Consider the following 26,045-nt stretch of genomic DNA (forward strand, 5'->3'; position numbering starts at 1 on the left):
CCCGGGCCATGGTTCTTAATTTAAGATGCAGTGACTCTCTCTCTGCCCTTGATTTTACCAAATTTGAATTTTACCTTTCGTCTTTACCAAGATAAAAAACAAATGGAAACCGCCTAACCAAAGCAGTAAGTTATGTCAATTCATAGATAAGAAAGTGTTCTGTTATATTCAAAAAAAGCATGCTGATATCAATCAAATAGCTTTTGCTTGAGCCAATTGGACTAAAAGGTTAAGTCCATACTATGAAATATCGTTTCTGTTATTTCTGATGAATACATTTATTTATAATTTTAAATCTATTCAATGTATGCCTTCCCCAAAATAAAGATGTATTGAGTAAGCAAAACTCTTGATTTTCCCCTGAATATAAGATTTTTATGTGTACAGAATTTAAATCTAACAGATAAAAAGAAACACTTTATAAGGCCTCATAGAAAATAGGGATTGAATGGGCACTCTTTGATGTTTCATAATTTGTTATTGCAAATACATTTATTTGAAAGTCCTGTATTTTAAAACATCTCTATCATCTTTGTTTAAATCATCATGTTTCCACAGAGTAATTTTCCAAACATCACATAGGTTGTACCAAGCAACAAATACATAAATATAACTTTGAATATATCTTTCTTAGACTTCTAGAAAGAATTACTTAGAGCCTTGTTAAAATAAATAACTTTTTTTTTTTTTTTTGAGATAGAGTCTCGTTCTGTTGCCCAGGTTGGAGTGCAGTGGTGTGATCTCAGCTCACTGCAACCTCCGCCTCCCCAGTTCAGGCGATTCTCCTGCCTCAGCCTCCCAAGTAGCTGGGACTACAGGTGCCCACCACCATGCCCAGCTAATTTTTGTTTTTTAGTAGAGACAGGGTTTCACTATGTTGGCCAGGCTGCTCTCAAACTCCTGACCTCGTGATCCGCCTTTCTTGGCCTCCCAAAAACTTAACAGAAGCCTATCTACTAATAACTACTGCATATTTTTTTCCTAGAAAAATGTAAGATATATAAGAATAATTTTTGACTACATTTTTCTAGTTCTTGAAGGAAAAAATGTAAGCCATTTTTAGAAAGGAGGAAAAGAAGAAGTTATTTTTAGGAGGATGTGGGAAAATTCTAGAATTAAATTCCCAGTGACATGTCATATTCAATCTATGTTGATAGGAGGCTTACTACCTACACGGAAAGCAGATATCTTTATTATCTGGGGTTTTTCATAAGAAGACATGTAAAATGCACATTAATATCCATGAGAGCAAAAATTATCCACTTGACACTACAAGTATATACTCATCAGTTTATCAGCTGAAGAGTGGGTAGAAGGGGAGGGGTAGAAGAAGTAGCTGCAATTTGATACTGCCAGGTAGATATTGCTGTGATGGCCATTACATCATCATCATTATAGTTATATAGGCAAATAGTGTCAAAATGCCTACTTCAACCTCAGAAAGGCTAATACCTTTGCCCAAAACCTGCAGTCATGTTCCATCATCCTGAGAAAAAGACTCATCAGTCAGATAAAATAATAAATGTGGTAAGTGTTCAGCACAACACCAAGAAAGTAATAAGTGCTTACTAGATGCAATTGCTGGAGGAAAAGGAGGAAGGGAAAGAAACAGACCAACAGGGAGGAGAAAGAGGAAGAGGAAGAAGAGAAGAAGCAGGAGAAGTTTAGCAGAGCAAAACTAGCAAGTCGCCTCCATTTGGCCCAGCACCTCAGCTCTCTTTGTTTTCTTTCCTCTCCTGTGGCGTATTTCTGTACTCACACCTTGAAGTGGTGAGGGCCACCATACTTTTGACTCCCTGCAAATCAAAATTGATCTTCTGGAGAGACAGCGCTCTCAGGCATTTACTCCACTGTTGGGAGGCATGGTCGCTGCCTTACACTCTTTGGATATGAAATGCGTGGCTATCCAAAGGTCAGACTCGAAGGTTTTATGCCCCATAAAGGCATCTCAAGTATAAATTATCAGGTGAAGAAATTCTGGGGTCAGCAACTAATTATCCAGCTTCTGTAATTATAGCTCTGGCAGCCTATTTTGTGTAAATTTAATTTCCATTCTACGCTCAAGAGTTATTTTACTCATACCTGCCTAAACATGGAAGACAAGGTACTTGTATTTTAAAGAAAATCTATCTATAGACATATATTGTGTATAAATACATGCAATCTTTTATTATAAATAAAGTGAAACTTAAAAAGAAAACTCTTATCCTGGGTCTTTGTACCCTTGAAAATCCTGTTTACATTTTTCAAAGGTGACTTGCTGGGGCTTTCTCCCTGCCAGACTTCCTGTGTTTTTCCCCAAGAGTTTTGGAAAAGGGCAAATTCCTCGCAATGTTTCCCCTCTAAGTGGGGTCAACAATGCAGGCAGCTCACAACTTGACAGCTAAGGAGGAACTGATCTCCAGCTGTCTGATTTAAAAGTCATATCTCAAGAAAGAAGCTTTTGAAAAGGGTTAGTGACTAAAACTGAAAGTGGGAGCCCTGGGCTAGATTCCTTGCTTTCCTCTGACTGGTGCGACATAAAGTATGACACACACCTCGTGTGATTCAGTTTCACCATCCAGAAAAATAGGATAGTGATATTTTTCACCTTTATTATAATAGAAATGTACTTTAACATCACCAGAGAAATACAGTAGATATCTGTATTTTAAACAAGTATTTATTTTTGCCTTAACCTTCTTCACTGGTTAATAAAATAATATCCTTTCATATAGTTGAAAATGTCTATGAATATTTCTCACAAAAACTTCTCAGAAAATGCAAACATTTGAAAATGTGGATAATTTTTGAAGATCAAGAGTACACAAACACTGGTTAGTTCTCACCAAGAATTAGAGATTTCACAATATACCTGTAATGCCTACGTGTATATAATCTTTGACAATATAAATTAGATAAATCTACTTTTATTAAAAAACAGTTTATTCAGAGCCTTCCTAGCTAATTAGTAGATACATAACTACTTTAAAAAATTAAAACCTAGAGATGTTTGTCTACAGTATTTCCCAACGCAGTCAGTTTATATATTGGGCTATGTATTTTCTAATTAATAATTTTGTGAATTTTGTGAATTCAATCCCTTTGAATAACCAGGAGTTATCTGCATTTTGCTCCACTACAATTCTCCCTCCTTTCCCATCACTAAGAAATGATGATTTTCACTTTCTACCAAGAGTATTTATTTATTATATTATCATACAAATATTTTTGATGTTTATACAAAACACCATATATCAATTCCCAAGAAAATATATGGTAAATAATGAATTGGAAACCATCTGTATCTGTTTCAGAAATTACGACTTATACCTTATGCCACAGTGAACTCTATTCTACACTCATACAAATTAACAAAATTTCTTGCTAAGAAAGACCTATAATAAAAGCATATTAAGATATTATGGTATTGGGTACTTTCCCTAATGAAAATTACAACTTAATTGGGAGATGATATTAGTATATATGCAATATTTACAGAACAATGAAGTAAGATTGTGTGGCACCCACTGTTTCACCCAATGAACAAACAGGTAGCTAATATCCAATTTAATTTTTCTTCTTATATTATCTTAATTTCCTCATAGTCAGATTTTCACTGTTATGAAAAATAGCATAAATAAGATAAAGAGCAAACACAAATTGTCAGTTCCTGAGTAGAATTCATACCTTTACCTACTTCTTCTTTCTCACTATATATTTGGTCCTGATAGTCTAGCTTCCACTCCTATCTACCCAACATCAAACGAGGACTTACTTCTGTTTCTCTCTTCTCTCTCTAAACCATGCAATCCTCTTGAAACTGTCTTCCTATTTCATGTATTTTAAATTCTCTCTTCTTTGGCTCCTAGTCCTTGGATTGAGAAATTTCTGAACTTAAAACCTGGCTCCAACATTTACTACCTGTAAAACTTTGGAGAATTTACTTAAACATTCTGAGTCATCATTTCTTTCATAAAATACGGGATAGAGACACATACCTTCTGAAAACTATACATTGAGACTTATATGAGACAATATGTGTAAGTTAGCTAAGAGCTTTTGTGTCTAACCTCCACTAAACTTTCATGAATTCATATTTCTGCTTCTCACATGTCCATTAATGTGTCCTGTTTATGTATAGCTATTTGCATAGGTTATAAACCTATATTATAGGTTCAATGACTAGTGATTATTCATCAACAAATGGCTTTGGAACTAGCACATAGTAGGTACCCAATAAATAATGACTGAATAGAAGAACAAATACCATTTGGTCTAATAACTAGTGATTATTCATCAACAAATGGCTTTGGAACTAGCACAAAACCTTACACATAGTAGGTACCCAGTACATAATGACTGAATAGAAGAACAAACACCATTTGGTCTAATAACAGTTCCTAATAAAAATAAATGGCATCAAGTAAATATATATCCCATCACGCTTAGTTCAGAGACATTAACATAGGAATAATGTATTAATTATTGACTATAGATATATACACACATATTCTGAGTATGTGTTATTTTAAATCAACTTAAAATTTTTAAGTTCTATACTTATGAACTATCAAACATACAATAATTAATATACAGAAACATAATAGGCACTTTATGAGTCATCTGAATATTACTCTGAAAACCTTTCAAGCAAAACATTCATCTTGTCCATGCCAGACTCGTAAGTACTCTCTCACACATTCAAAAATGCACAATTATTTGCCAAAACTATGAAAACACTATTTAAATAACAAATGAAGACTCTCAGAACATTAAATATTTGATGTAAAATGTTATATCTATCTCAATAAATTATTACTTTAAAAATTAATGGAGTCCTATCAAACCTATGACATCACCTAAAATATCCTTTTATTACATGGAACATAAAAGCAAATTAAAAATAAAATGTATTTTTGGCATTAGTTCACAGAGTTATAAAATTTCCCATGGTAATACTCTTCTCTTACAAATAAATAAGTACTTGTATATGTACGCCCCAATTTTTAGCATTCCTGAAGTTTATTATATAAATGGCTTGCAGTATGAAGACTGAAAGCATAGAATGGTAATATGTAGTAAGTGGTAAGATTTTTTTTTTTAAAGTTTGTTACTTTACATAGAGTATATATTCAGCTAGCTGCATGGCTGACCAGTAAAATAAGAAGGGAGTTTTTGTTGTTTCCTTTTGTTTTGTTTTCACTAGGGTGAAACTGAGGCTTAGAATATCGTATGAGTTAGTAGTAACATTAGAAGACATAAGACCATTTTCTGCAAGTCAAATTAATGGGTTCCATTAAAGTGTTCAATCATCTCCATTCTCATTTCTATACCCAAAATAATAGATGCTATCACAAAAATATGTCATAGTAAAGTACCACAAACATTATAATGTAATTATATGTTATATTATCTTTCTCTAAATTACTTGTATATTTAGTAGTTTAAGATGAAAATTGTTGATTTTTTTTCTACCAGAAAATATACATTGTCATCAGAAAGTACTGACCCTTCTGTTTCTTATATCTAAGTTCTAACAACTCTTTTTTTTTTTTTTTTTTTTTTTTGAGGCGGAGTCTCGCTCTGTGGCCCAGGCTGGAATGCAGTGGCCGGATCTCAGCTCACTGCAAGCTCCGCCTCCTGGGTTTACGCCATTCTCCTGCCTCAGCCTCCCGAGTAGCTGGGACTACAGGCGCCCGCCACCTCGCCTGGCTAGTTTTTTTTTGTATTTTTTTAGTAGAGACGGGGTTTCACAGGGTTAGCCAGGATGGTCTCGATCTCCTGACCTCGTGATCCACCCGTCTCGGCCTCCCAAAGTGCTGGGATTACAGGCTTGAGCCACCGCGCCTGGCCAGTTCTAACAACTCTTAGGTGACACTTTTCCCCCAGAAACTTCAATCAAGCATAAGCACAAAACTTTCTTGCCCGATTTTTGCCATGCCTCATGAGCAAGTTAAATAAAAAGTCAATAGAAGCTAGCATGTGTAGGAGAGGACATTCAAAGGGAGTGTTCCAGCTAAGGTGACACCTGCATTATTACATCTGCCAGAAGTTTGTGGCTGCAGGGAAATGGTCAACTTTACTGAGCTCAATTTAGCACTTGAATGCCCAAGTGGAACTCACCAGGGTTGTCCTAGATTGTTTTCCTAAGCAATAGGCACACCTATGATTTTTCACCACTCACCAATGGACATAGTTTATCACACTAAACGTAGTGATTTCGGATGGAAATTGGACCCTTCAAAAGTGCACTTTACTCTTTTTTCTTTAACTACATTGACTATAAGCAGTAAAGAGGAAAGAGAATATTAAAGTTATTAGAGTGAGGATAGCAAAAAAAAAAACCACACACACACACATGAAATCTATAGAATATTACACAAAAGCAATATCTGGATAATTTGTAAATAAATCCATAGTAAAGTTTATGTCAACAATAGGGAAACAAATACAAATCTTAGCTTCCAATACTTATATGGTATAAATTGTATCACAATGGTTATATCTCCTACTTTTGAACATGCAAAATGAATGAAAATAGATGTTTTTTAAGTAGTCATCTACAACATTGCTAACATAAATAGCAGCATTGTACATAAAAACAAGACAGCAAAATAGACCATTCCAGGAAAATTGCCCAAAATGAATGGAATGCACAAGAACAAACAATCATCATAAATGGTGGAAAACCTTCACTTTGATGATTTAACATGGTATATAGCACAAGCAGAGGCTGGCCGTCTTCTTTAAGCTCATCACTTGAAGCAAGGATTCAAAACTTAATTCAGCTTAGTTTTAGTCAGTAAAAGAAAAAAATTATACAATTTAGGCAGATATAATAAAATCCCCAAGCTGGATATGTCAGTCAGAAATAGCTAAAGAACCCCCCCCCCCAAAAAAAATAAGGAAATAAAAAATTTAAAAAGAGTTACAGCCAGGGGGAGAAACAGATGCTTAAAGCTGGTAATTAGTACTCTCACTTTTTTTTTCTTGCCTGTTCATGTGTCTTCTTTTTTAAGTATCATGATTGTCTTTCAATATAAAATTGCCAATCCAAATTGGTATTATAAATAATAATTTTGGGGTGTAAAGTCCTGAAATAGTTCTTTCTCATAAGCTCTATTATAGTTGAATTCCTTACATACTTATAGCAAGAGGGGTCCAACAGAAGGATGTTTGTACCTGTGCTTATTTACTAATAATAGTAGAAACTTTCATTATATATGCTGGTTCTACCATGATAGGACTATTACCCCTTTATTGGCTACTGTTTCTATATTGAAGGTGTCTGTTTTATGTTGTCTTATTTCTTATTTCCTCTACATGTCATCTACACCCCTAAACAAATCTGTTTCTATACCCCTGAACAAACCTGTTCCTGTGTGTATATATATGCTTACGTTTACATGTATTTAATATATTTACATGCATATTTACATACCATATACTTGATATGTAAGTATATAAGCATATACATATATATAAGTATTATTTTTAAGCAGTCATCTATTGTATATAGAAATACAAATATATTGTATTTGATATGTAAGTATGTAAGTATATACTTACATGTAAGTAAGTATTCTTTTTAAACATCGTCTTCAACATTGCTCACATAAATAGCAACATTGTACATAAAAACAATGTTTACTTTTTAATAAAAAAAGGAAAAAGTATGTAAGTATGTACTTAGATATCAAATATAAGGGGTTAAATAGCAAGTATCCTGGGCTCTGGAGTCCTGCCTAGGCTTGATCCCAATTCTGACACTTATTAGTACGTGACGTAGAGGAAACTGCTGAATCTCTCAGTGCCTCAGTTTACTATCAATAAAATTAGGATGATCACGGATTTCTTAATGTTGTGTTAGGAATTAAACAAACTAATGCGCTTAGAACAGTGTTTAATATGTAGTCCAAAAATTTGGTGATTATTATCTTTACTTGGAAGGCATTCAGAATTATTAAACTAAATCAAAATTCAGGTTTCAGTATTAAGAGTTATAAATTCATTATTTGGTTACAGTAGGGAATTGGCTATATTAGAAGAACCTAGTTGGTGAAGACATTTGACATCTTTATTTGATGTATCATACCTGCACTTCCTCTCTCCAGGCAGGAGATCTTTATAGGACCAAAATTGAATCAATGCACTAATAGAAAAAAAGAACTAGAGGTGAGATTTTTATAATTTCTAACAGATCAGAGTAAGGTTATTTTTCTTTTAGTATTTATTAAAATGCTACATGGGAAGGGCACAATGAGTGAAAGAGTCGGCAGTGGGAGAGTGAGTATGGGAAAAATAGACTAAAATCTGAGTAGCTTAGCAGTGAAGGCTAATGGACAGAGATTATGCACACGTTGTGGTTCCACTAAAAATTTATATAGACTTAACTTTCCTCACACTCCTTGCAGGGTGATCTGACAATGTGAAGTTAAACAACCTTTGGTGACCATGAAACATCTAAATTCCAAAGCATACATATAACAAGTATTCGTATCCTACATGATACAACTTATATCACATTGAGTAAAAAGCAACTTCTCAAATCCTGAAGAAATCCACTGTGAATATGTTATCACCCTAGGTCAGTGAATGCTACTACACCAGCCTATAAATCTGGGGAACTGCCTACAACAGTCAGCTTCCCCAGCATGCCCTTGGGTAGCAATAAGCAGTTTAAGTGGAAAAGGAGAAAGTCAGTGAGCGTAAGTGGGAAAGAGTTTTTTTTTTGGCTAAAGCTGTCTAAATAATGGTTATTACCTAAGCTGGTAAGAATAGATATTATTGCTTCAGAAGTCTTGCGAGGGTTGCCATTGCTACTATATTCGGGTATTAAAGACAGCATACTGAGTTCTGAGGGGGCAAGCACTCAAAGCTAGGGTGCTGAATCGATTATTCTGATACCTGTTATAGATTTTATGTTTGTCCCCGCCCCAAATCTCAGATTGATATTTAATCCCCAGTGTTGGAGATGGGGACTGGTGGGAGGTGACTGGATTATGGGAGCAGATTTCTCATGAATGATTTAGCACCATCCCCTTGGTGCTCTCCTGGCAATAGTGAGTGAATTCTTGCATAATCTGGTTGTATAAAAGTATGTGGCATCTCCCCCACCGACTCTCTCTCTGGCTGGCTCCTGCTTTTTCCATAGGACACAGCTGCTTTCCTTTTGCCTTCCACAATGAATGTAAGATTTCTGAGGCCTCCCTAGAAGCCAAGCAGATGCTAGCACCACGCTACGTGTAAAGTTTACAGAACCGTGAGCTGATTAAACCTCTTCATAAACTACCCAGTCTCAGATATTTCTTTATAGCAATGCAAGAATGGCCTAATATACCTATCCCTCTTGTCTCATCACCCTGCAGAAAGATGAGACTTCACACATCATCATCATCATGAATCATGTTTATCTCTCCCCTTCAAGGAAGGGGGTTTCTTATTGTGATTTCTGCTATCTCACAGGCATACAAAACTCATCAGTTATTTCCATGATGCCTACCTAGTTACAACCATTCTTTTGTTTTCCCCATCTCAATCTGTGAATATTTATATATGCTAAATATGTGAGTATATTCTTTTTTACTATTTTCCATTGTATTTTATTTTAAAATATATTGTTTGAAGTTATTGCTTAAACAAGTACATTTATTGTTTACATTTCAAACATAAAAAACTATGTTTTTGTTTTTATATTTCTTTTTTATATTATTATATTTTAAGTTTTGGGATACATGTACAGAACGTGCAGGCTTGTTACATAGGTATACACGTGCCATGGTGGTTTGCTGCACCCATCAACCCGTCACCTACATTAGGTATTTCTCCCAATGCTATCCCTCCCCTAGCCCCCCAACCCCTGACAGGCCCCGGTGTGTGATGTCCCCTCCCTATGTCCATGTGTGGGTGTATTCTATTTTGGACTCAAATTCTAAACTTCACTTCGGATGACTATATGTAAACACAAGTCAGAGACTGACCATCAATTTAGCGATATGCTCATCCTCTGCTACTAAATGTGTTTATCGGACTTTAGAATTTGAGCTTGATTAACAACTGTAGAGTAGGAATTTTTATTCATTAGCATAAAGGAGTGCTATTTATCTTTTGATAAGAATAGCATTTGCATCAGTAGCTATCATTAATTGCTTCCTTTAAAAAATAGGTCTGATATTAAAATAAGTGATGCATCATAAAGGAAATTAAGAAATGATACATTGCAAAATATATAGGCAAATGAAAATTATGAGTCTGAAAATGAATCTTTAAATATCTATCATATCTACATATCTAAAATCATAATACATAATACATATCTAAAATCATAAAGTTACGTTTGTTAGAACAAATAGTACTTTTTATTTTCAGGGGAAAAGAAAAATTTTATTGGGCCCTCACAATATGTCAGATGTCATTTATACTTATTTAAATTAAGCTTCACAAAAAAACTAGAAGCAGAGATTAAGAGAAAGAACATGAAGCTGGAGAAATGAAAGAGGTAATGTACCTCTGATTCTATAGTGAGGAGGACTGCGCACCAATCTCTCTGGCTCTCTAATCTGCTCCTTCCAGTGCACAAGGATGGAACCAGAAAACCCATGTCTAGCATTCTTACTTTTCTCTTAAGTTACTTCTCTTTTCCCAAGTGAGATCCCCACTGCCTGTCTTCCCAAGGATCTACATGAAAAGTACAAAGGGAGTGCGGCACATTGGCACCAGAGATGGATGATGAGGCAGGAGAATTCTTGAGTTCTCTCAACACACAACAAATAAATCGCTAGCCCCTAGGCCTACAGCTAAAGACAGCCATTCTAACACAGAAGCAGCTGAGATCTTCAAAGTAAACCATAAATAAATACAAATGAAAAAGAACAACTAATCTTCTCAGCCCTTCTCCAAACTGGCAATACGTAAGTCAGCGGTAGATCATTAATAGGGAGCTCTTGTTACTGTTGGAGCAGTACATACCTTGATGACTAAGCCTCCCTGGATATTGAGGGGCTGAGAAAAAGCAGAGGACTTATGACCCAGGCTAATGGTGAGTATAATTAAAATAGGGCAAGGAAACTCAAGACCTACATACTTAACATTCCATCAGCTGTCATATCCTTTCAACTTCAGACCCCTATGTGCCACAAAATGATTGAGACAGGTAGCTTTAGTGGCCATCTATTCTTGTTATTTATCTAATACCACTAAATAACAATCATTATCAAATTGCTCTGTGTGCATCAATGACACTTCAAAAAGAAAGGAATTAAACCATAAAGTGACACTCAGATAATGAGCTCAGGGTTTAGGTTTGCTAATGCCACGAATCATCTGTGAGGTCCACTCCAGGTTTACTTTAACTTTTGCTATATAATAGACACTTCAACCTCTCTGGATCAAAAACAAATTTATACGGTAGAGATGGTTTTAAGTATACTTTTTTAAATTTTTGAAATGATATAAAGCTTTTCATAAAGAGTTTTAAATGTAGATTATGAACAATAGAAAATATCTCTATTTGCAAATATATTTATGCCAGAAAAATGAAGATTGAAAATGTCAAATTGCAGGCAAATAAATGCAACAGAATGTGGAAGTCAGAAAAATATTGTAAGTGATCTGTAACAGTGTGTTATTTTAATCCTCCAAGGACCTTTTTCACTATCAATATACCCTTATTTATGCTTAGTTAGAATCTCAACCTGCCTTCTGGTTGTAACGAAAACTATTCAATTAAAACATTGAATTTGTCCAAAAATCAGAACGTATATCAAGTGGAAATTTAAATCACAATAACATCTGTTATTTTCCACCCCAGGTCTTTTCCACTGCTGTGACTGGCATACTGTAAGTTTCTAGCACCCCCATGTGGCTTAACTGGAGTGGTTTCATAAGCATTTGAACTCAGTTGCTTGAAACTGAGAACAGTAGAAGAAACTATAATTCAAGACAGAAGTTCTGCTGGCATCATAAGCCAAGAAAGAAAACTTAAGTCAGCAAAATTATAAGATAAATGTATAGGCTCAATTCCTAACTTGTTTGCTATCTACTGTTCATTTTATGTGATGACTAGAAAGGATGATTTACAAGCAACAATAACTAGTTTCATCTTCGTCAGATATAATTCCTCAGTTTTCAAAACCAAGCATTTGACATGGGCAATAATTAAATAGATGAAAAAGAACCTAATTTTTCTCAAGAAGAAAAGCAAGTGCTTTATTGCCCAGTTTGTCCACATATTGATCAGGCAAATACAGCAACCCAACTATATGTTGCAATTGCTGAATAGTTGAGCAATCCAGGTTTTGAGATCTTCCACTGTCCTCAAAGATATTTTAAGTGATTAAAGTATCTGCATTTTGTCAAATCATTTGAGAACAATTTTTATACAAACAAAATTTTTCCTTCTCTAAGCACATCCCTAGTTTGCACGTGAGACGTCTTTCCAATAGTAGTGTATTTCAGAGTGCTTTTAGAGGGAAGAAGTTCAAGAGGACTATATTGTCTTTCTTAATCTGCTAATATATGCTCCTCTTATCGAAGATAGATGTTTAAAACTGATCCATGATTTCATCAGCCTAAGGTGCCCCAGCAAACAGTTTTCCCATGAAAAATTTAAAAGCAGATTTTAAGGCACCTACATTATCAAAATATTCTCAACATAAAGTGAAGTTTAAAAATAATTGGCCCTGATGGAGGTAAAAATGTAAATTAGTCAGAAGTAAAGAGTGTGTTGAGAGAAACCTGAATGTGGCTTATTTGTATGCTAAACTGAATGTCCTAATTTAAAAATAGTAGAACGCAAAAGGAATACATTTTCTCCTCAATATACAGCAATGTATAGATTGATATTAAAGGGGAAAACAGACTTCAAAATGTAGAAGAACATTTTTAGAAAACAGAAATATTCATTTCATTGATTAATAAAATTTAAATCTAGAAAGTATTTCATAATTAAATAATAATCATAAATGTATACCAATTTTGTGCATTCAAGAGACCTTATTACTATGTCTGATGACAAGGGTGGGAATAGAAGATGATTAAAAAGATTAATGGATACATTTCTAAAGATAAACATCTAAAAAAAAAACTGCCATTTGTCTCCTGGCTGCAGGTACTATTTTCCAACATTGGCACTATCTACCTCATTGAATCACGATGTTGACCAAATGCTTAAGAGTAGGAAGAATACTCTTCAAAAATTGCACTGAAGGTGTCTGGCATGAATGAGAGCAACACTGCCTTACCTGTTGAGCCCTTTCAGTGTCTTTTCCATGTTTAAAATGTCACGCATCTTATACAAAAACCACTTGTCAATGTATGTGAGCTTCTCAATCTCATCAAGGGACATGTTGTCATCAATGGCCTGCCAAGAGGAGAAGAGATACTTTCTTTGGCAAACATTTTTCTAAATGTCTTATTTGGTTGAAAACACATAGGAGTCATGCCTCTGTGTGTTATTTAGAGAGCCTGAGACTACAGACTGAGTTATGAAACATGAAACTGACATCATTGACATTCCTTCCAATAAACATAAAGATGGTGCCAACTATATCCACAAATGGCATACAGAGGCGGTGCCTGCCTTGAGTAATCAGAGTGGTGTGTTCTCAGAAAAATCTCCTCACAGGTTTTGACTCGCTCCTCTTTATTTGATCATGTTACCCCTTATACCCTAAATTTTGTACATCTCTTTGGAACTAAAGAGAGTCTCTTGAAACTACAGTTAAGCCAAATCGGTAAGAAAATCTAGAATTAATATAATGATCACTTAATTTGTATTGTTGGTAGTTACCCTGTAGGAGATAGCATATTTTTAGCACCTCACTCCACATTCACACAAACATACAACAGTCAGTGAGAATTTATGGGTCAGATCTGGCTTGGCATTATTCCTCCAGAATATTTCCTCACGGATGGCTTCAAACAAAAAATTGTTTTGAATCAGTCACTATGATTTTTGTGCTAAGGCAGGCATTTTTAAAAATCCTAATATATTCCAAAACAATGTAGTAATAACTTCTCTTCTGATAGGCAGCTCAGCCTCTTCCTCAAGCTCACTTTAGCAATTTCTCAAAAGTAAAACTAAACTATGGGTCATTAAGCTGAGTAGAAAATTCAACTGAAAGAAGAGATAAACACTCAAAACCAAAATCTTTGTACTAAAAGATGTCTATTTTTATTCTTGTATGTATATATGTGTATATGTATATATACCCAGCGAAAAAAATCAGAAAATATTCCAAGAAAACATATTTTAGAATAACACACTGCATTTTTAAGATCCATTAACTAGTAACTCTGCCATTATATTTCAGCCCAGGGAGCTTACTTTTCTTACAGCTTTTACATAATTTTAGTATCAGAGAGACCATGCTTATAATTGTTGAGCTACGGCATGGCTCATAATTTTGTTGCCTAGAGTAAGATGACATTTAACAGAAATACTCAAAGCCATGTTCATTTCCTAAGTCAACTGATGTTTCTTTTGTTTAATTCTCCCTGTATTTACAGTCAGGTTCCCAAAGACTTAACATTCTGTCTTACTTTCTAAGTGATTAAAGGCACAATTAGCTGTTGGCCATCAACACTGTGAGGTAGAGAGAACCTTACGTTACTGAAACTTTTAATAGATCAAAGGAGATTTTCAAATAAGCACATACAGTGAGGGAGGGCCTAGAATCCTGTAGTCATTTCATTGGAAGGAAGGAAAGGACGACTACAGTCAAATTCATGATTTCTTTCACATATATATATATATATATAGAGAGAGAGAGAGAGAGAGAGAGAGATCTGGGATACATGTGCAGGAGGTGCAGGTTTGTTACATAGGTTTACACGTGCCATGATGGTTTACTGCACCCATCAACCCGTCATCTACATTAGGTATTTCTCCTAATGCTATCCCTCCCCTATCTCCCCACCTGCCAACAGGCCCTGGTGTGTGATGTTCCCCTCCTATACTTATATGTTCTCATTGTTCCACTCCCACTTATGAGTGAGAACATGCGGTGTTTGGTTTTCTCTTTCTGTGTTAATTTGCTGAGAATGATGGTTTCCAGCTTCATCCATGTCCCTGCAAAGGACATGAACTCATCCTTTTTATGGCTGCATAGTATTCCATTGGTGTATATGTGCCACATTGAAAAGTTCATCATCACTGGTCATTAGAGAAATGCAAATCAAAACCACAATGAGATACCATCTCATGCCAGTGAGAATGGCAATCATTAAAAACTCAGTAAACAACAGATGCTGGAGAGGATGTTGAGAAATAGCTTTTACACTGCTGGTGGGAGTGTAAATTAGCTCAACCATTGTGAAAGACTGTGTGGCAATTCCTCAAGGATCTAGAATCAGAAATACCATTTGACCCAGCAATCCCATTACAGCAATCCCATATACCCAAAGGATTATAAATCATTCTACTATAGAAACACATACACACATATGTTTATTACAGCACTATTCGTGATAGCAAAGACTTAGAACCAACACAGATGCCCATCAATGATAGACTGGATAAAAAGCAAATCCATGATTTCTAACAGCAAGCAAGATCCTTCCAGTCCTAAGACCTCATCTCCAAACACTGCAGCTTTGCTATATAACACTGCTGTAATGAAGTCTATAATGACCCCAAACAAGTTTAAGGTTACTTTAATGTTCCAAAAATCAAAAATAATGCCCTGCATTCTGCCCAAATCAAAAGAGGTGATGATCCAGGCATCCTGAAATAAGACTGCCGTAAAAATCAGACCTCAGAGCAAGTTGCTCTTTTCTAAGAATCATGAAAGCAAGCAAAGGTTTACACACTCCCTTCATTCTTTTTCCCCTTCAGCCCTCCACGGTCCTTACACTCTTTGTCAAAATCACCAAGTTCCTGGTTGCTGTGGAAATGAACAGTAATGATGACCTCTAACAAACAGAAATCAGTTCCTTCTCCCAGCACTCGAGCAGATCATAATTTATATGCAGACCCTGCACTTCTTGTTCATACATAGGGTACCCTGTGAAAGAAAGAACCTCCACACGTTTTTCCCAGATTCTCATCCTTTATAAGTCTGTTAGAAAAGAATGAGAGATTTGCTTGAGTTTTACAGCTTAGCTGGGAACTTGGAAATGCTTTCCTTTTTCATCTCCTTCAAAGTGGCAGAAACATGATTGCTAGACTTAAGGAAAAAATGTATTTACTGTCCTTTGCCTGAGAAAAAATTATATACATATATATATACACACACACACACACACACATACACACACAAACACACACACATATGAATGTCATGAGCTGCTTCTTAAGTAAAAGACTGAAATAGGGACAATAAATGATGAAGGTGAAATGGTTTTCTAAAATAACTTCTTATCACTGCTATCCCACCCACCACCACCAGAGAAAAATTCTAATTACCTTGAAACTCAACATGGGAAAATGCCCATCAAGAGATAATAGCAACTCCCAGAATTTCAGTAGGGTTTAAATATTTTCCATTTAGAAACCATAAGAGTGAGGAGAATATGCATCAGAGGCAATTAAGGAAATATCCCTTCCTCTCCTTCTGGTCTCTTAAGGACTCAAATATGGACATAAAAGTTGCGATGAGTTGAGAATCACTAACAGCATTTTTCTGTTTCTCCACAGGCAAATTACAAAGATGGGAATCCCTTTAAAGAGAAAGTTCATGTTTTCATCTACTCATCCCACATGCCCGCACACACACACTGACATACACACACACACACACACACACACACACACACACACACAATGGTCAGTGGAGCTTTGTAGAACCAGTGCGGTTTGATACTGTTGGAGGATTAGTGCTTGCGCTTCTTTAAATGTCAAAAAGCCTTTCAGGGATTTCTGACCAGACAGATTCCAGCTGCCCAAGTCACCTTTTATAAAATCAGATGAGCTGAAACTTCAAAACTCTAAGCACAGTAAATATGAAAGGAGATTAACATGGCATTTAATTTACATGAGAAGCAAGTAGTGGAGGGAAGTGAGAAATGTAGAGCCTTTTTTCCTGAAAGTAAGACCAATAAAATAATTACATGGAAAGCCCTATAATCATGGGGGCCCTTTATAGTCTGTTGCTGGTTTTAAACACAGAAAGAGAAGCAAATAAATAAGATTATTCTAGACTCAAGTAGCACATACTAAGGGACATTATTGTATGCACCTTCCTTTCTACAATACACTTTTACACATTCAAGGAACATGTAATAAAGTTAATAGGAAAGGACAAGTCAACATTGTCAAATCTATTTAAGAGTAATAGTACTAAGCATACTTAAAAAGGGGGACATTTTATCTATTTAATCATCCTTTAAAACTGCAATGTGCCCTTAAATCCAGGCTTAAAGTCAAATAAAAAATGATAATTTATAATTAATTGTAGAAGACCCTCATGAAATCTATAGACATTTCCAGTTTAATAATATAAAAGAATTAAAATTTTTCCAAAAATCCCTGATTTAAAACCACTTTGTGATTCAGTTTTATTTTAATGTCCAGACTGACTACATTCTGGAAAAACAACCAGCAGCCTTAGGCCCCCTGTAACATCTTACCTTGGCAATGGCATAGATACGGGTGCTGCTTGGTTCAGACAACTCTTTTCTGACATCTAAGTTAGATGGCCATTCTTTGTTCATTGGGAGACGGGGAGTGAAACCTTCTATAGATGGGTGGCACATCCGTAAAGCTTTCTGGAAACTCTCCTCAAAGGTACGACCAATAGCCATGACCTGTAATACATATTTAAGATCTCATACTGAAAGAAGGAGCTTATGTATCTTTAATTTGTAACTGAACTGGATGTAAAATATGTTTCATAAAACAAGAACAAAAAATATATCATAATGCCTCTCAAAAAAAGGTGATCCTTTTTTCTTCCTCTCTCACTTTCTCCACGGTTTTGGTATAATACATCTTCATTAGGTCAGTCTTTTACCATTCAGGGAGTTCAGCTGTATTTGCTGAGACTGATGAGGAAATCACCTGTACCTGCTCTGGACCATAGTATTAAAATAAGAAATTCAAAGTTGAAGATAGAGACCTTTTCTTAGTAAGATCTTGCTTTATGCAAATGTTCTTTAGAATGGAAGGCAAATAAAGAGAAATCAGAAATATATTAACACAAAAACAGAACTATTTGTAAATAAGTATCAGTCAGTATTCAAGACAGGTTGGCTTTCATTATAGCTAAGCATTAATATTAATAGAACCTTGAGAGTGATAACAAATCCTGATGATTATGATTTTGAACATAGGAGGAGACTAAACTTCCTATGACAAATTCAATGTGTCTTTCCGCAATCTTTACAGCTCATCTTACACTAATCAATTAGAAAAATTATGTGGTGATTTAGTTTGGACAAGTTGCATGTCAGAACTAAACTTAAATTGATCTTGCAACCTACCCAGTTATTTTCACTGGATAAATATTGTCTTTGAATCTTTTCATAGAATAATAGATTGCTGTGCATTTTTGGTCTCCAATTTAAAATAATAGCAGTCATAATGCTATCTTCAGTAAACTTTTGTGATTCCTCAAATAGACTCAAATTACCATTAATGTCAGTTTAGGAAATCTTCATGTCAATTATGTGACAAGATACATATTCAGTGATCACTAAAGCAAAACAGATAACCTTTTCACACAGTTCCAAATTTAATTAGAAATAAGGGAAAATTCACAAGAGCAGGAATAAACAACCTGTTAAAGCAATTCAGATTTGCAATTTGCAAGTCATAGTGGTATCTTGAAGAGTTAGACAATATGTCTATAGATTGTCTAGCCTGGGCATGGAAAAGACTGACGGAAATCAGACATTTTATGGTTCTGTAAAATTAAGGAAATATTTTGGGTATATTTAAGAAAATTTGAGGTATTACATATTTAAAATTTGGCTGAAATTAGTTCTATAAGTAACTCTCCATATATTTTTATTATTCTTAAGCAATTCTATATAATGATACATGGGATCCATTAAAAAAAGATACCCATATAATAAAGGAATATATAACTATAAATGTTTGCTCAAAAATTGTGCTTTTCAATACTCTCTCTATATGTTTTTGCTTTTTGAAACAGATTCTCACTCTGTTACCCAGACTGGAGTGTAGTGGCACCATAGGGCTCACTGGACCCCCTGGGTTCAAGTCATCCTCCCATCACATTTGCCCTAAACTATTAAAATGCCTTCCTTGAGTGACTATTTCACATTTTTCAGTGGAATGACTGTAATGGGCTTCCTCAACCCTATTCTACTATATTCTCATAGCACCTATATATAAATACTATCTTTTAATATTTACCAGAGATTAATAATTCATCATATATTTGTGTCAGTTCGGATATTCTGAATTTACCAATTGCAGACAATGTATCTCAATTATCTATAATCTGGTCATTTTTTATCCTCCCAGTGTCTTGCATGTAGTAAGAATTCAGGAAATATTTGCTCACTTTTTGAACTAAATGTAAGGTGTTAGACAACAAAACTCCACCTGATCTTTTATTTTTTGTTTGACAACAAAATTACTTTAAAATCTTTCATTAGTATCTTACAAATTAAGGAAGACAAAATGTAATAATTCTGCCTTTCATGTGTGAATACGATTGAGCAGTAAAACATTTCTTTTTCTTCTTCCCTGTATTGGTGACAGATTTAATCTATATTTTCTGTGATTAGTGACATGCATTTCTGAAATGGCTGGTCTGGGTTTAGCCTATCATCTGTGTTATGGGACAAATAAAGAACAATATGGAACAATATGTCACAAGCCTTTTACTCTGTACTCTAACCAGCTTAGATACATAGACTAAAAGCTCCCACATTGGCCACAACAGAAATAGAGATGAGATACAGATAAACTAAGATAAATGGTAGATAGACAAATGATAAAGACTGAGATTTGTTCATACTTCCACACTCAAAACCTCTACCCCTATGCAACATTTATGAATACTAATTTAATAATAACAATAATGATGGATTACATTTATTAAGGGGGGTATTATAAGAATCCTGCAAGGTAGGTATTATTATTTCTATTTTGTAGATGTGGATCCTGAAACTCAGTGTCTTGCCTGAGAGTCTGTAGCTAATAAGTGGCAATGCCAAGAGAAATATCCAAGTCCAGCTGGTTCCGAGGTTCACGTTTTCTCCACTATCCCAAACCTTCTGGATGCATAAAATGATTAGGACTTGGTGGAAGGAGGCAAGGGAGTGAATCTCAGCAAAGATATGAATTCCTTTCTTTCCTCCCACACAGAAGAACACTGCATCTTTGAAGATGCAATAATCAAAGGCTAACTTTAATTTCAAATAGTATAACACAGCACATTCTAAAAAATCTTCTAAAGATGTTAAAAGCTTAGAACTTTTTAGTATAATTAAAGGGGGCTTAATAATCCACTATGCTCGTACCAATTTAGAATTTTAGAGCTAGAAGGACCCTGAGAGATGATCTAGTCCAGCCTATTCTTTTATAGATGTGGGAAATGAGGTCTCAGGAAGTTAAAGCCACAGTTTGCATGAATGGACTAAAGTTGAATTCTTAAACTCAGTTCAGTAGTCTTTTTTAATATATTATATTCTATATTACTTTCTGGATTTGGTTATAAAATATATTACAACTCAGTTATATATATATATATGAATGTGTTTTCATATATGTATCTATATTATATACCCAGACATATGGCCTCACCTTTTGAACAGGAAGGCCTTCAAATCTAACAAAATGGCCATGTAACATATGTAATATGTTAACAGTCAAATAGAGACTGTAGGCATATTAGTATGCTAATATCCAGGCAACTTTAACACTGTCAATTGTACCTTTAACACTGTCCATGTGTTGACAGTATCCAGGCAACTTTAACACTGTCAATGGTGTCACAAATTTGACAAAATAACTGAGAACAAGAAGAAGATAGATGAATAAACCAAGGACTCACCTCTCCTACACTTTTCATAGAGCTACCAATTCGGCTAGACGTTCCATGAAAACGGTCAAGATCCCAGCGGGGAATCTTGGTGACCATGTAATCCAGGCTAGGTTCAAAGCAGGCTGATGTCTTCCCAGATACAACATTCTTAATTTCTGGAAGTGGGATTCCTAGGGCAATCTTTGCAGCAATGAATGCCAATGGGTAGCTATGAAAAGAAGACAATTTTTGTTCCTTTAGCAATTATTGAAAACAGACAAAAACATAAATTGGTCTTTCTTAAAATTTCTGGTATTCTACTTCAGGGTATAAGACACTTAACTCTCTGTTCTGCATCAATATTTAGTAGCCACTTGCGGAATAATAGGAGTCATGATATAAAGTATAGAGGCACAGGTCACAGGAGAATTTACTCTACATGCATTGCTACAAATCTCAACCCTCACCTCTTCAACCTAAAATCAATAGCTTTGTTGATAAATAAAGTTTAACCTCCATTTGTGTTTAACCACCACTAAGATGAGAATCTGCAAAATATTTTTTGAGAAAATATATACATATCTGTACCTAAGAAGACAGTGGAGTTAGCTAGTACAAGGGAGTAGGCATTTCAAGTTTGGGTCCTTGCTCTGTCTCCAAATTATAAATGATAGCAATATCATTTACCTCAATCAGAAAACAGTTGAAAACTAAAATTAAGGATTAATCTGCACTTTTAACAACATCTGCAAAGTGCAATTAAGAAGCAGATTTTTCACAGCCTGCTTTGGTCACCTAGATTTTGATTTGTTTGTGATTAGCCAGCAAACAAAGCCAGCTAGCTATATCATTTACCTCAATCGTAGCCTTTGAACTTTGGACTCCTTAACAAAACTAACACTTTGAGAACTTGGCTGTCTTTATCCAGAATGTCAGTTTGGGTAATTTTGTTTGAGAAAAGATTTCATAGAACTATAGAATTAAAAATGAGTTCTTTAGTACAACTTCCATCTAACAAATGAGGAAAGTGATAAAGACAATGAGTGATGTGCGCCAAATCACATGGTCAATAGAAGAACCAAATGAGAATGCAGAATTGTGACGGCTACACAGAGGGCAACATGCCTTTCGCCACTCCATGCAGTGCTGTGGAATGACGTAAAAAAATCTAAAGAAGTAAATATTTTGTTCGTTTAAATGCCATAATGTAAGTGTAAGATGCTAAATACATTATTAGAAACAAAAGGTTTTGATTAACTTTCCCTCCAATCATGCCTGCTACTGGCTGTTACACAGACAGCAGATTTGTTTGGTTGTAACATTTACTTGTGAAAAAATTTCGCACTGTTCAGTCTTGTGGAGTTTTGATAAAATAAAAGTAATGTGTATTGCATGCTTGAGTCAAGTGAACTATATTTTCTGTCAACTATTTGCTATAGGGCTATATACCTGAAGAAAACTGTTGAAAACTAAAATTAAGGATTAATCTGCACTTTTAACAACATCTGCAAAGTGCAATTAAGAAACAGATTTTTCACAGCTTGCTTTGGCCACCTAGATTTTGATTCATTTATGATTAGCCAGCAAACAAAGCCAGCTAGCAGTATCATTTACCTTAATCTGGCAACAAGCTCATTAATAATCATGTCCTCAGGGTCCTATAAATGATTTGGAGCTAACATACAGAAAAGGGGAACATAGTTTGTAAATGCAGCACAGTCTTCCACTATCTGTCAATTTTTCATTTCTGTCTGCAAAGGATCTGCAAACTCATGGTCAATTATTCTGGTCTTACCCAGTGGCTTTTGAGGCCAGAGCAGAGCTTCGGGACAGTCTGGCATTCACTTCAATGATGCAGTATTCCATTGAGGTAGGATGAAGGGCAAACTGAATGTTGCATTCACCCACAATGCCCAAGTGGCGAACAACATTGATTGAAGTACGTCTCAACATCTGAAACTCAGCATTGGAGAGTGTCTGGGCAGGAGCCACAACAACTGAATCACCTGTATATCCAAGAAGCACTCATTACTTGGTGGCATATCGAAATAACCAACTTCACCGACTTAACCATCTACTTGCATGATGTAAGACACACAACAGTCTGAGGGTTTGTTGGGATATATATGTGAAATCAAGTATTCCCCCAATTCCTGTTTCCCTATGTTACTCTGATATGGTACTTTTAGAAACCTCTCTAACTTTTCCCAAGTTCATCTATCTAATAAGTAGCTATCAAGGCTTCCATCATCTACTTACTAGATTGACTTCAACTTCCCTGCTCTTCATCTCAAATTATTTCTCAAGTTCTTCCTTTCATAGAATATTATCACTCAGACTGGCTCATCAGTTGGCTTTCTGTATCTCATCCCTTTCCATCCTCACTTCTCTCATCATAGCCCCTTATATCTGCAATCTTAGTCTCCATCCCTTCTGCCTTCAAACATGGTCAGATCTTCACTGCCTCCAGAAGTCTTCTCCTAATGTTGTCAGAGGACCATACAAAGCTTCTCTCTCATTCTTTACATAAATGAGCTTCTTAAAAGTTTGCCAATTCTGCTTACCACTCGATACCATATAATTCCTTTCAATAGAGCTCCCAGAACTGACTTTGCAATGAAATTGTTCTCTTGGACATCCAAAAGAGCCAAATTAGTTAATCAGCCTTGGTCTTACATAGCATTTGAAACTGCCAAAAACAAAGCTCTTTGATAAAATAGTTCTTGCATTGGCTTAGTTGTTACAGTTCTACCCTGATTTTCCTCTTAACTCTTTATTCTCCCCTTCTATATTCAACAGTAATACTTCCTCTTTCCCCTGCCCTATAAATCTAAATGTTTCCCAGAGTTCAAAGTTCAACCCTATTCTCTCCTCTTTCTATACCTATGAAAGTTCAACCCTATTCTCTCCTCTTTCTATACCTATGCCCTTGAATACTTTGTCTATGCCTATGACTTCAATTATCCCCTTTATGCCAACAGTTTCCAATGTCTTTGTTATCAATTTCTTTATTTCTATTTTATTTCTTAAATTCCATCTCCACATTCTCAACTCCTTTTTTTGACAGTTCTGCTCACACCTCAAATTTAGCACTTTTGAATCCTAAGTTATCATCTTTGCCCTCTTATCTAACTAGTGTACTTCCCTGAGAAACTTATTTCTATTATTGTGCCTATTTTCTCATTTACTGGGTGACTAACATCTCAGTCTGCTTTAAACCTTCTCAACCTCCTTTCTTATTTTTCAAAATCAGGTTTTATGGCTCTTATTTCTACCATATTGCTTACCTTTGGCTTTTCCTCAATTAAATCAGTATAATAATATCTTCCTTACTTCACAGGGTTTGTGTGAAGATCAAATTGAATGTGAGAATATTTTCAATACTGTAAAATACTATACTTGTCCAAAATGTTATCACTAGTCTGTCTACTAGAAATAGTAATTTAAAGACAACAACTTTATAAAGACTGCCATGGCCATCAAAGACATTGCTAAAATGAGCTGAAAGCATTGCTATAGTTCTTGAATATGCTTTGCCTACCTGTGTGAACACCCATGGCGTCAACATTTTCCATGTTACAGACAGTGACACAGTTGTCATCAGCATCTCGAACCACTTCATATTCTATTTCTTTCCAACCTGTCACTGACTTCTCCACCAGAATCTGGTTGGTCATAGCAAAGGCCTAGAAATTGGTGACAAAAGATATCAAAGAGTAAGAAAAATCTCTGGCTTCAACAAGGATATTTGGCAAAATACCATGGCATAAATCCTGGTCAGCACTGAACTCTCAAACCCCATCTCCATTCTCTCCTGCACAGAAGGCACAATGTGTCAGAAAATCAGTGAGGTACTAGGAATAGCATCCTGCAGTGAATATGCTTGATTTACATTATTGAGGCTTGCCATTCAAAGTGCTGATATGACATTAAATCAAACTAATTTAGGAAAAAGAGAAAATAATTGAGCAATCAGGCAGAGGGAAATGAAATTATTTCAGCAGCTAGGCTTCTGTGAAACCAGAAAATGTGATAAGTGTGAATAAATATGGAAAAATAAGTCTAAAGACTCTGGCTCTCTCTAAAATAGCTGAGGGTGCTTTGTGCAGTGACACACACAATAAAAGTTAGTTGATGTTGATGAGGAGGAGAAAGGAGATGATGATGGTTGTAAACAGTTAGCCAAGATGGCATATAAAACTTGAGAATTAGAAGAATCATATGGGACTATTATTATGGTTAATCACTGCCTAAATGCTTAAATACTCTGAGTCATATATCATGTATGCCTGATTAGACAGATATGAATTAGCATACATGAATTAGCATAATTATCATTTCATATTTATGGCACACCCACAATGGGTAGAATACTGAACCCAAAATAGGAAAGTGGTAATCTCTGACCTTAGGACATGCAGTGGCTGATAATCCAAGAGAGAAATGTCTCATTGTCTTGTAATATATTTGATGTGGAATGGCAGTGAAAGGGAAAGTAGTTTGAATTTTTTCAAATTATTAATAGGCATTAAAATAATAACAATGTAAGTTTTTCTGTAATGTGCCTCAATATGATTTTTTAAACTTCAGTCATCACTACAGGCTCCAGCACGTGCAACTGAAAATGTGACACATTTGTCCCCACAGCTGCCCACGATGAGGTTGTCAAAGTGGTTAGAAAAATCAGTAGCCAATGTTAACAATTTAATAATGATTAATTTGTCATTCCGGTTGCCTGCTAAAAGAAGAAATCTAGGAAACAAAGGGTATAAATTTGGAAAAGTATTTTGCATTATAAAGAAGTGAAATGGGTATTTAGATACAGGGAAAATTGAAATTATCTTCACCTGGTTCCTCAGCTTGTTTTTATTTTTATTTTTTAAAGTCTTTGATTTTATACAAAAAGTTAACTTAGGGACCTGGGTAAGTTAATGCAGCTTTTTAATGGTGCTAATTATAACCTCAAGAGAATAAGGGGACTGTTTAGGACATAATGATATAACTAATTATTCTCAAGGGAAGAGTGAGGGTTTTTCTTCAACAAGAAAAACCATTTAAAGGACTATTGATTATTTGAGCACAACGTAAATAATTGAAAGCTATCTCATTCCAAAATTCTCTTCATTA

General features: G+C 35.2%; 1 protein-coding gene across 3 annotated transcripts in view; it reads right to left on the reverse strand.

The window, feature by feature from the left end:
* Positions 1–26,045, reverse strand: part of CPS1 (carbamoyl-phosphate synthase 1, mitochondrial) — a 191,552-nt gene that overhangs the window by 45,504 nt on the left and 120,003 nt on the right. For all 3 annotated transcript variants that reach the window (XM_011932323.1, XM_011932322.1, XM_011932324.1), the window contains 5 exons: positions 24,460–24,604; positions 22,714–22,924; positions 20,949–21,147; positions 17,551–17,727; positions 13,224–13,342 (listed from right to left, as the gene is read on the reverse strand). In XM_011932323.1, coding sequence (XP_011787713.1) covers positions 13,224–13,342; positions 17,551–17,727; positions 20,949–21,147; positions 22,714–22,924; positions 24,460–24,604 — 851 coding nt within the window. The remainder of the gene's footprint in view (positions 1–13,223; positions 13,343–17,550; positions 17,728–20,948; positions 21,148–22,713; positions 22,925–24,459; positions 24,605–26,045) is intronic.

Source organism: Colobus angolensis, unplaced genomic scaffold (assembly GCF_000951035.1).
Source record: "Colobus angolensis palliatus isolate OR3802 unplaced genomic scaffold, Cang.pa_1.0 Scaffold95, whole genome shotgun sequence".
Lineage (NCBI taxonomy): Eukaryota > Metazoa > Chordata > Mammalia > Primates > Cercopithecidae > Colobus > Colobus angolensis.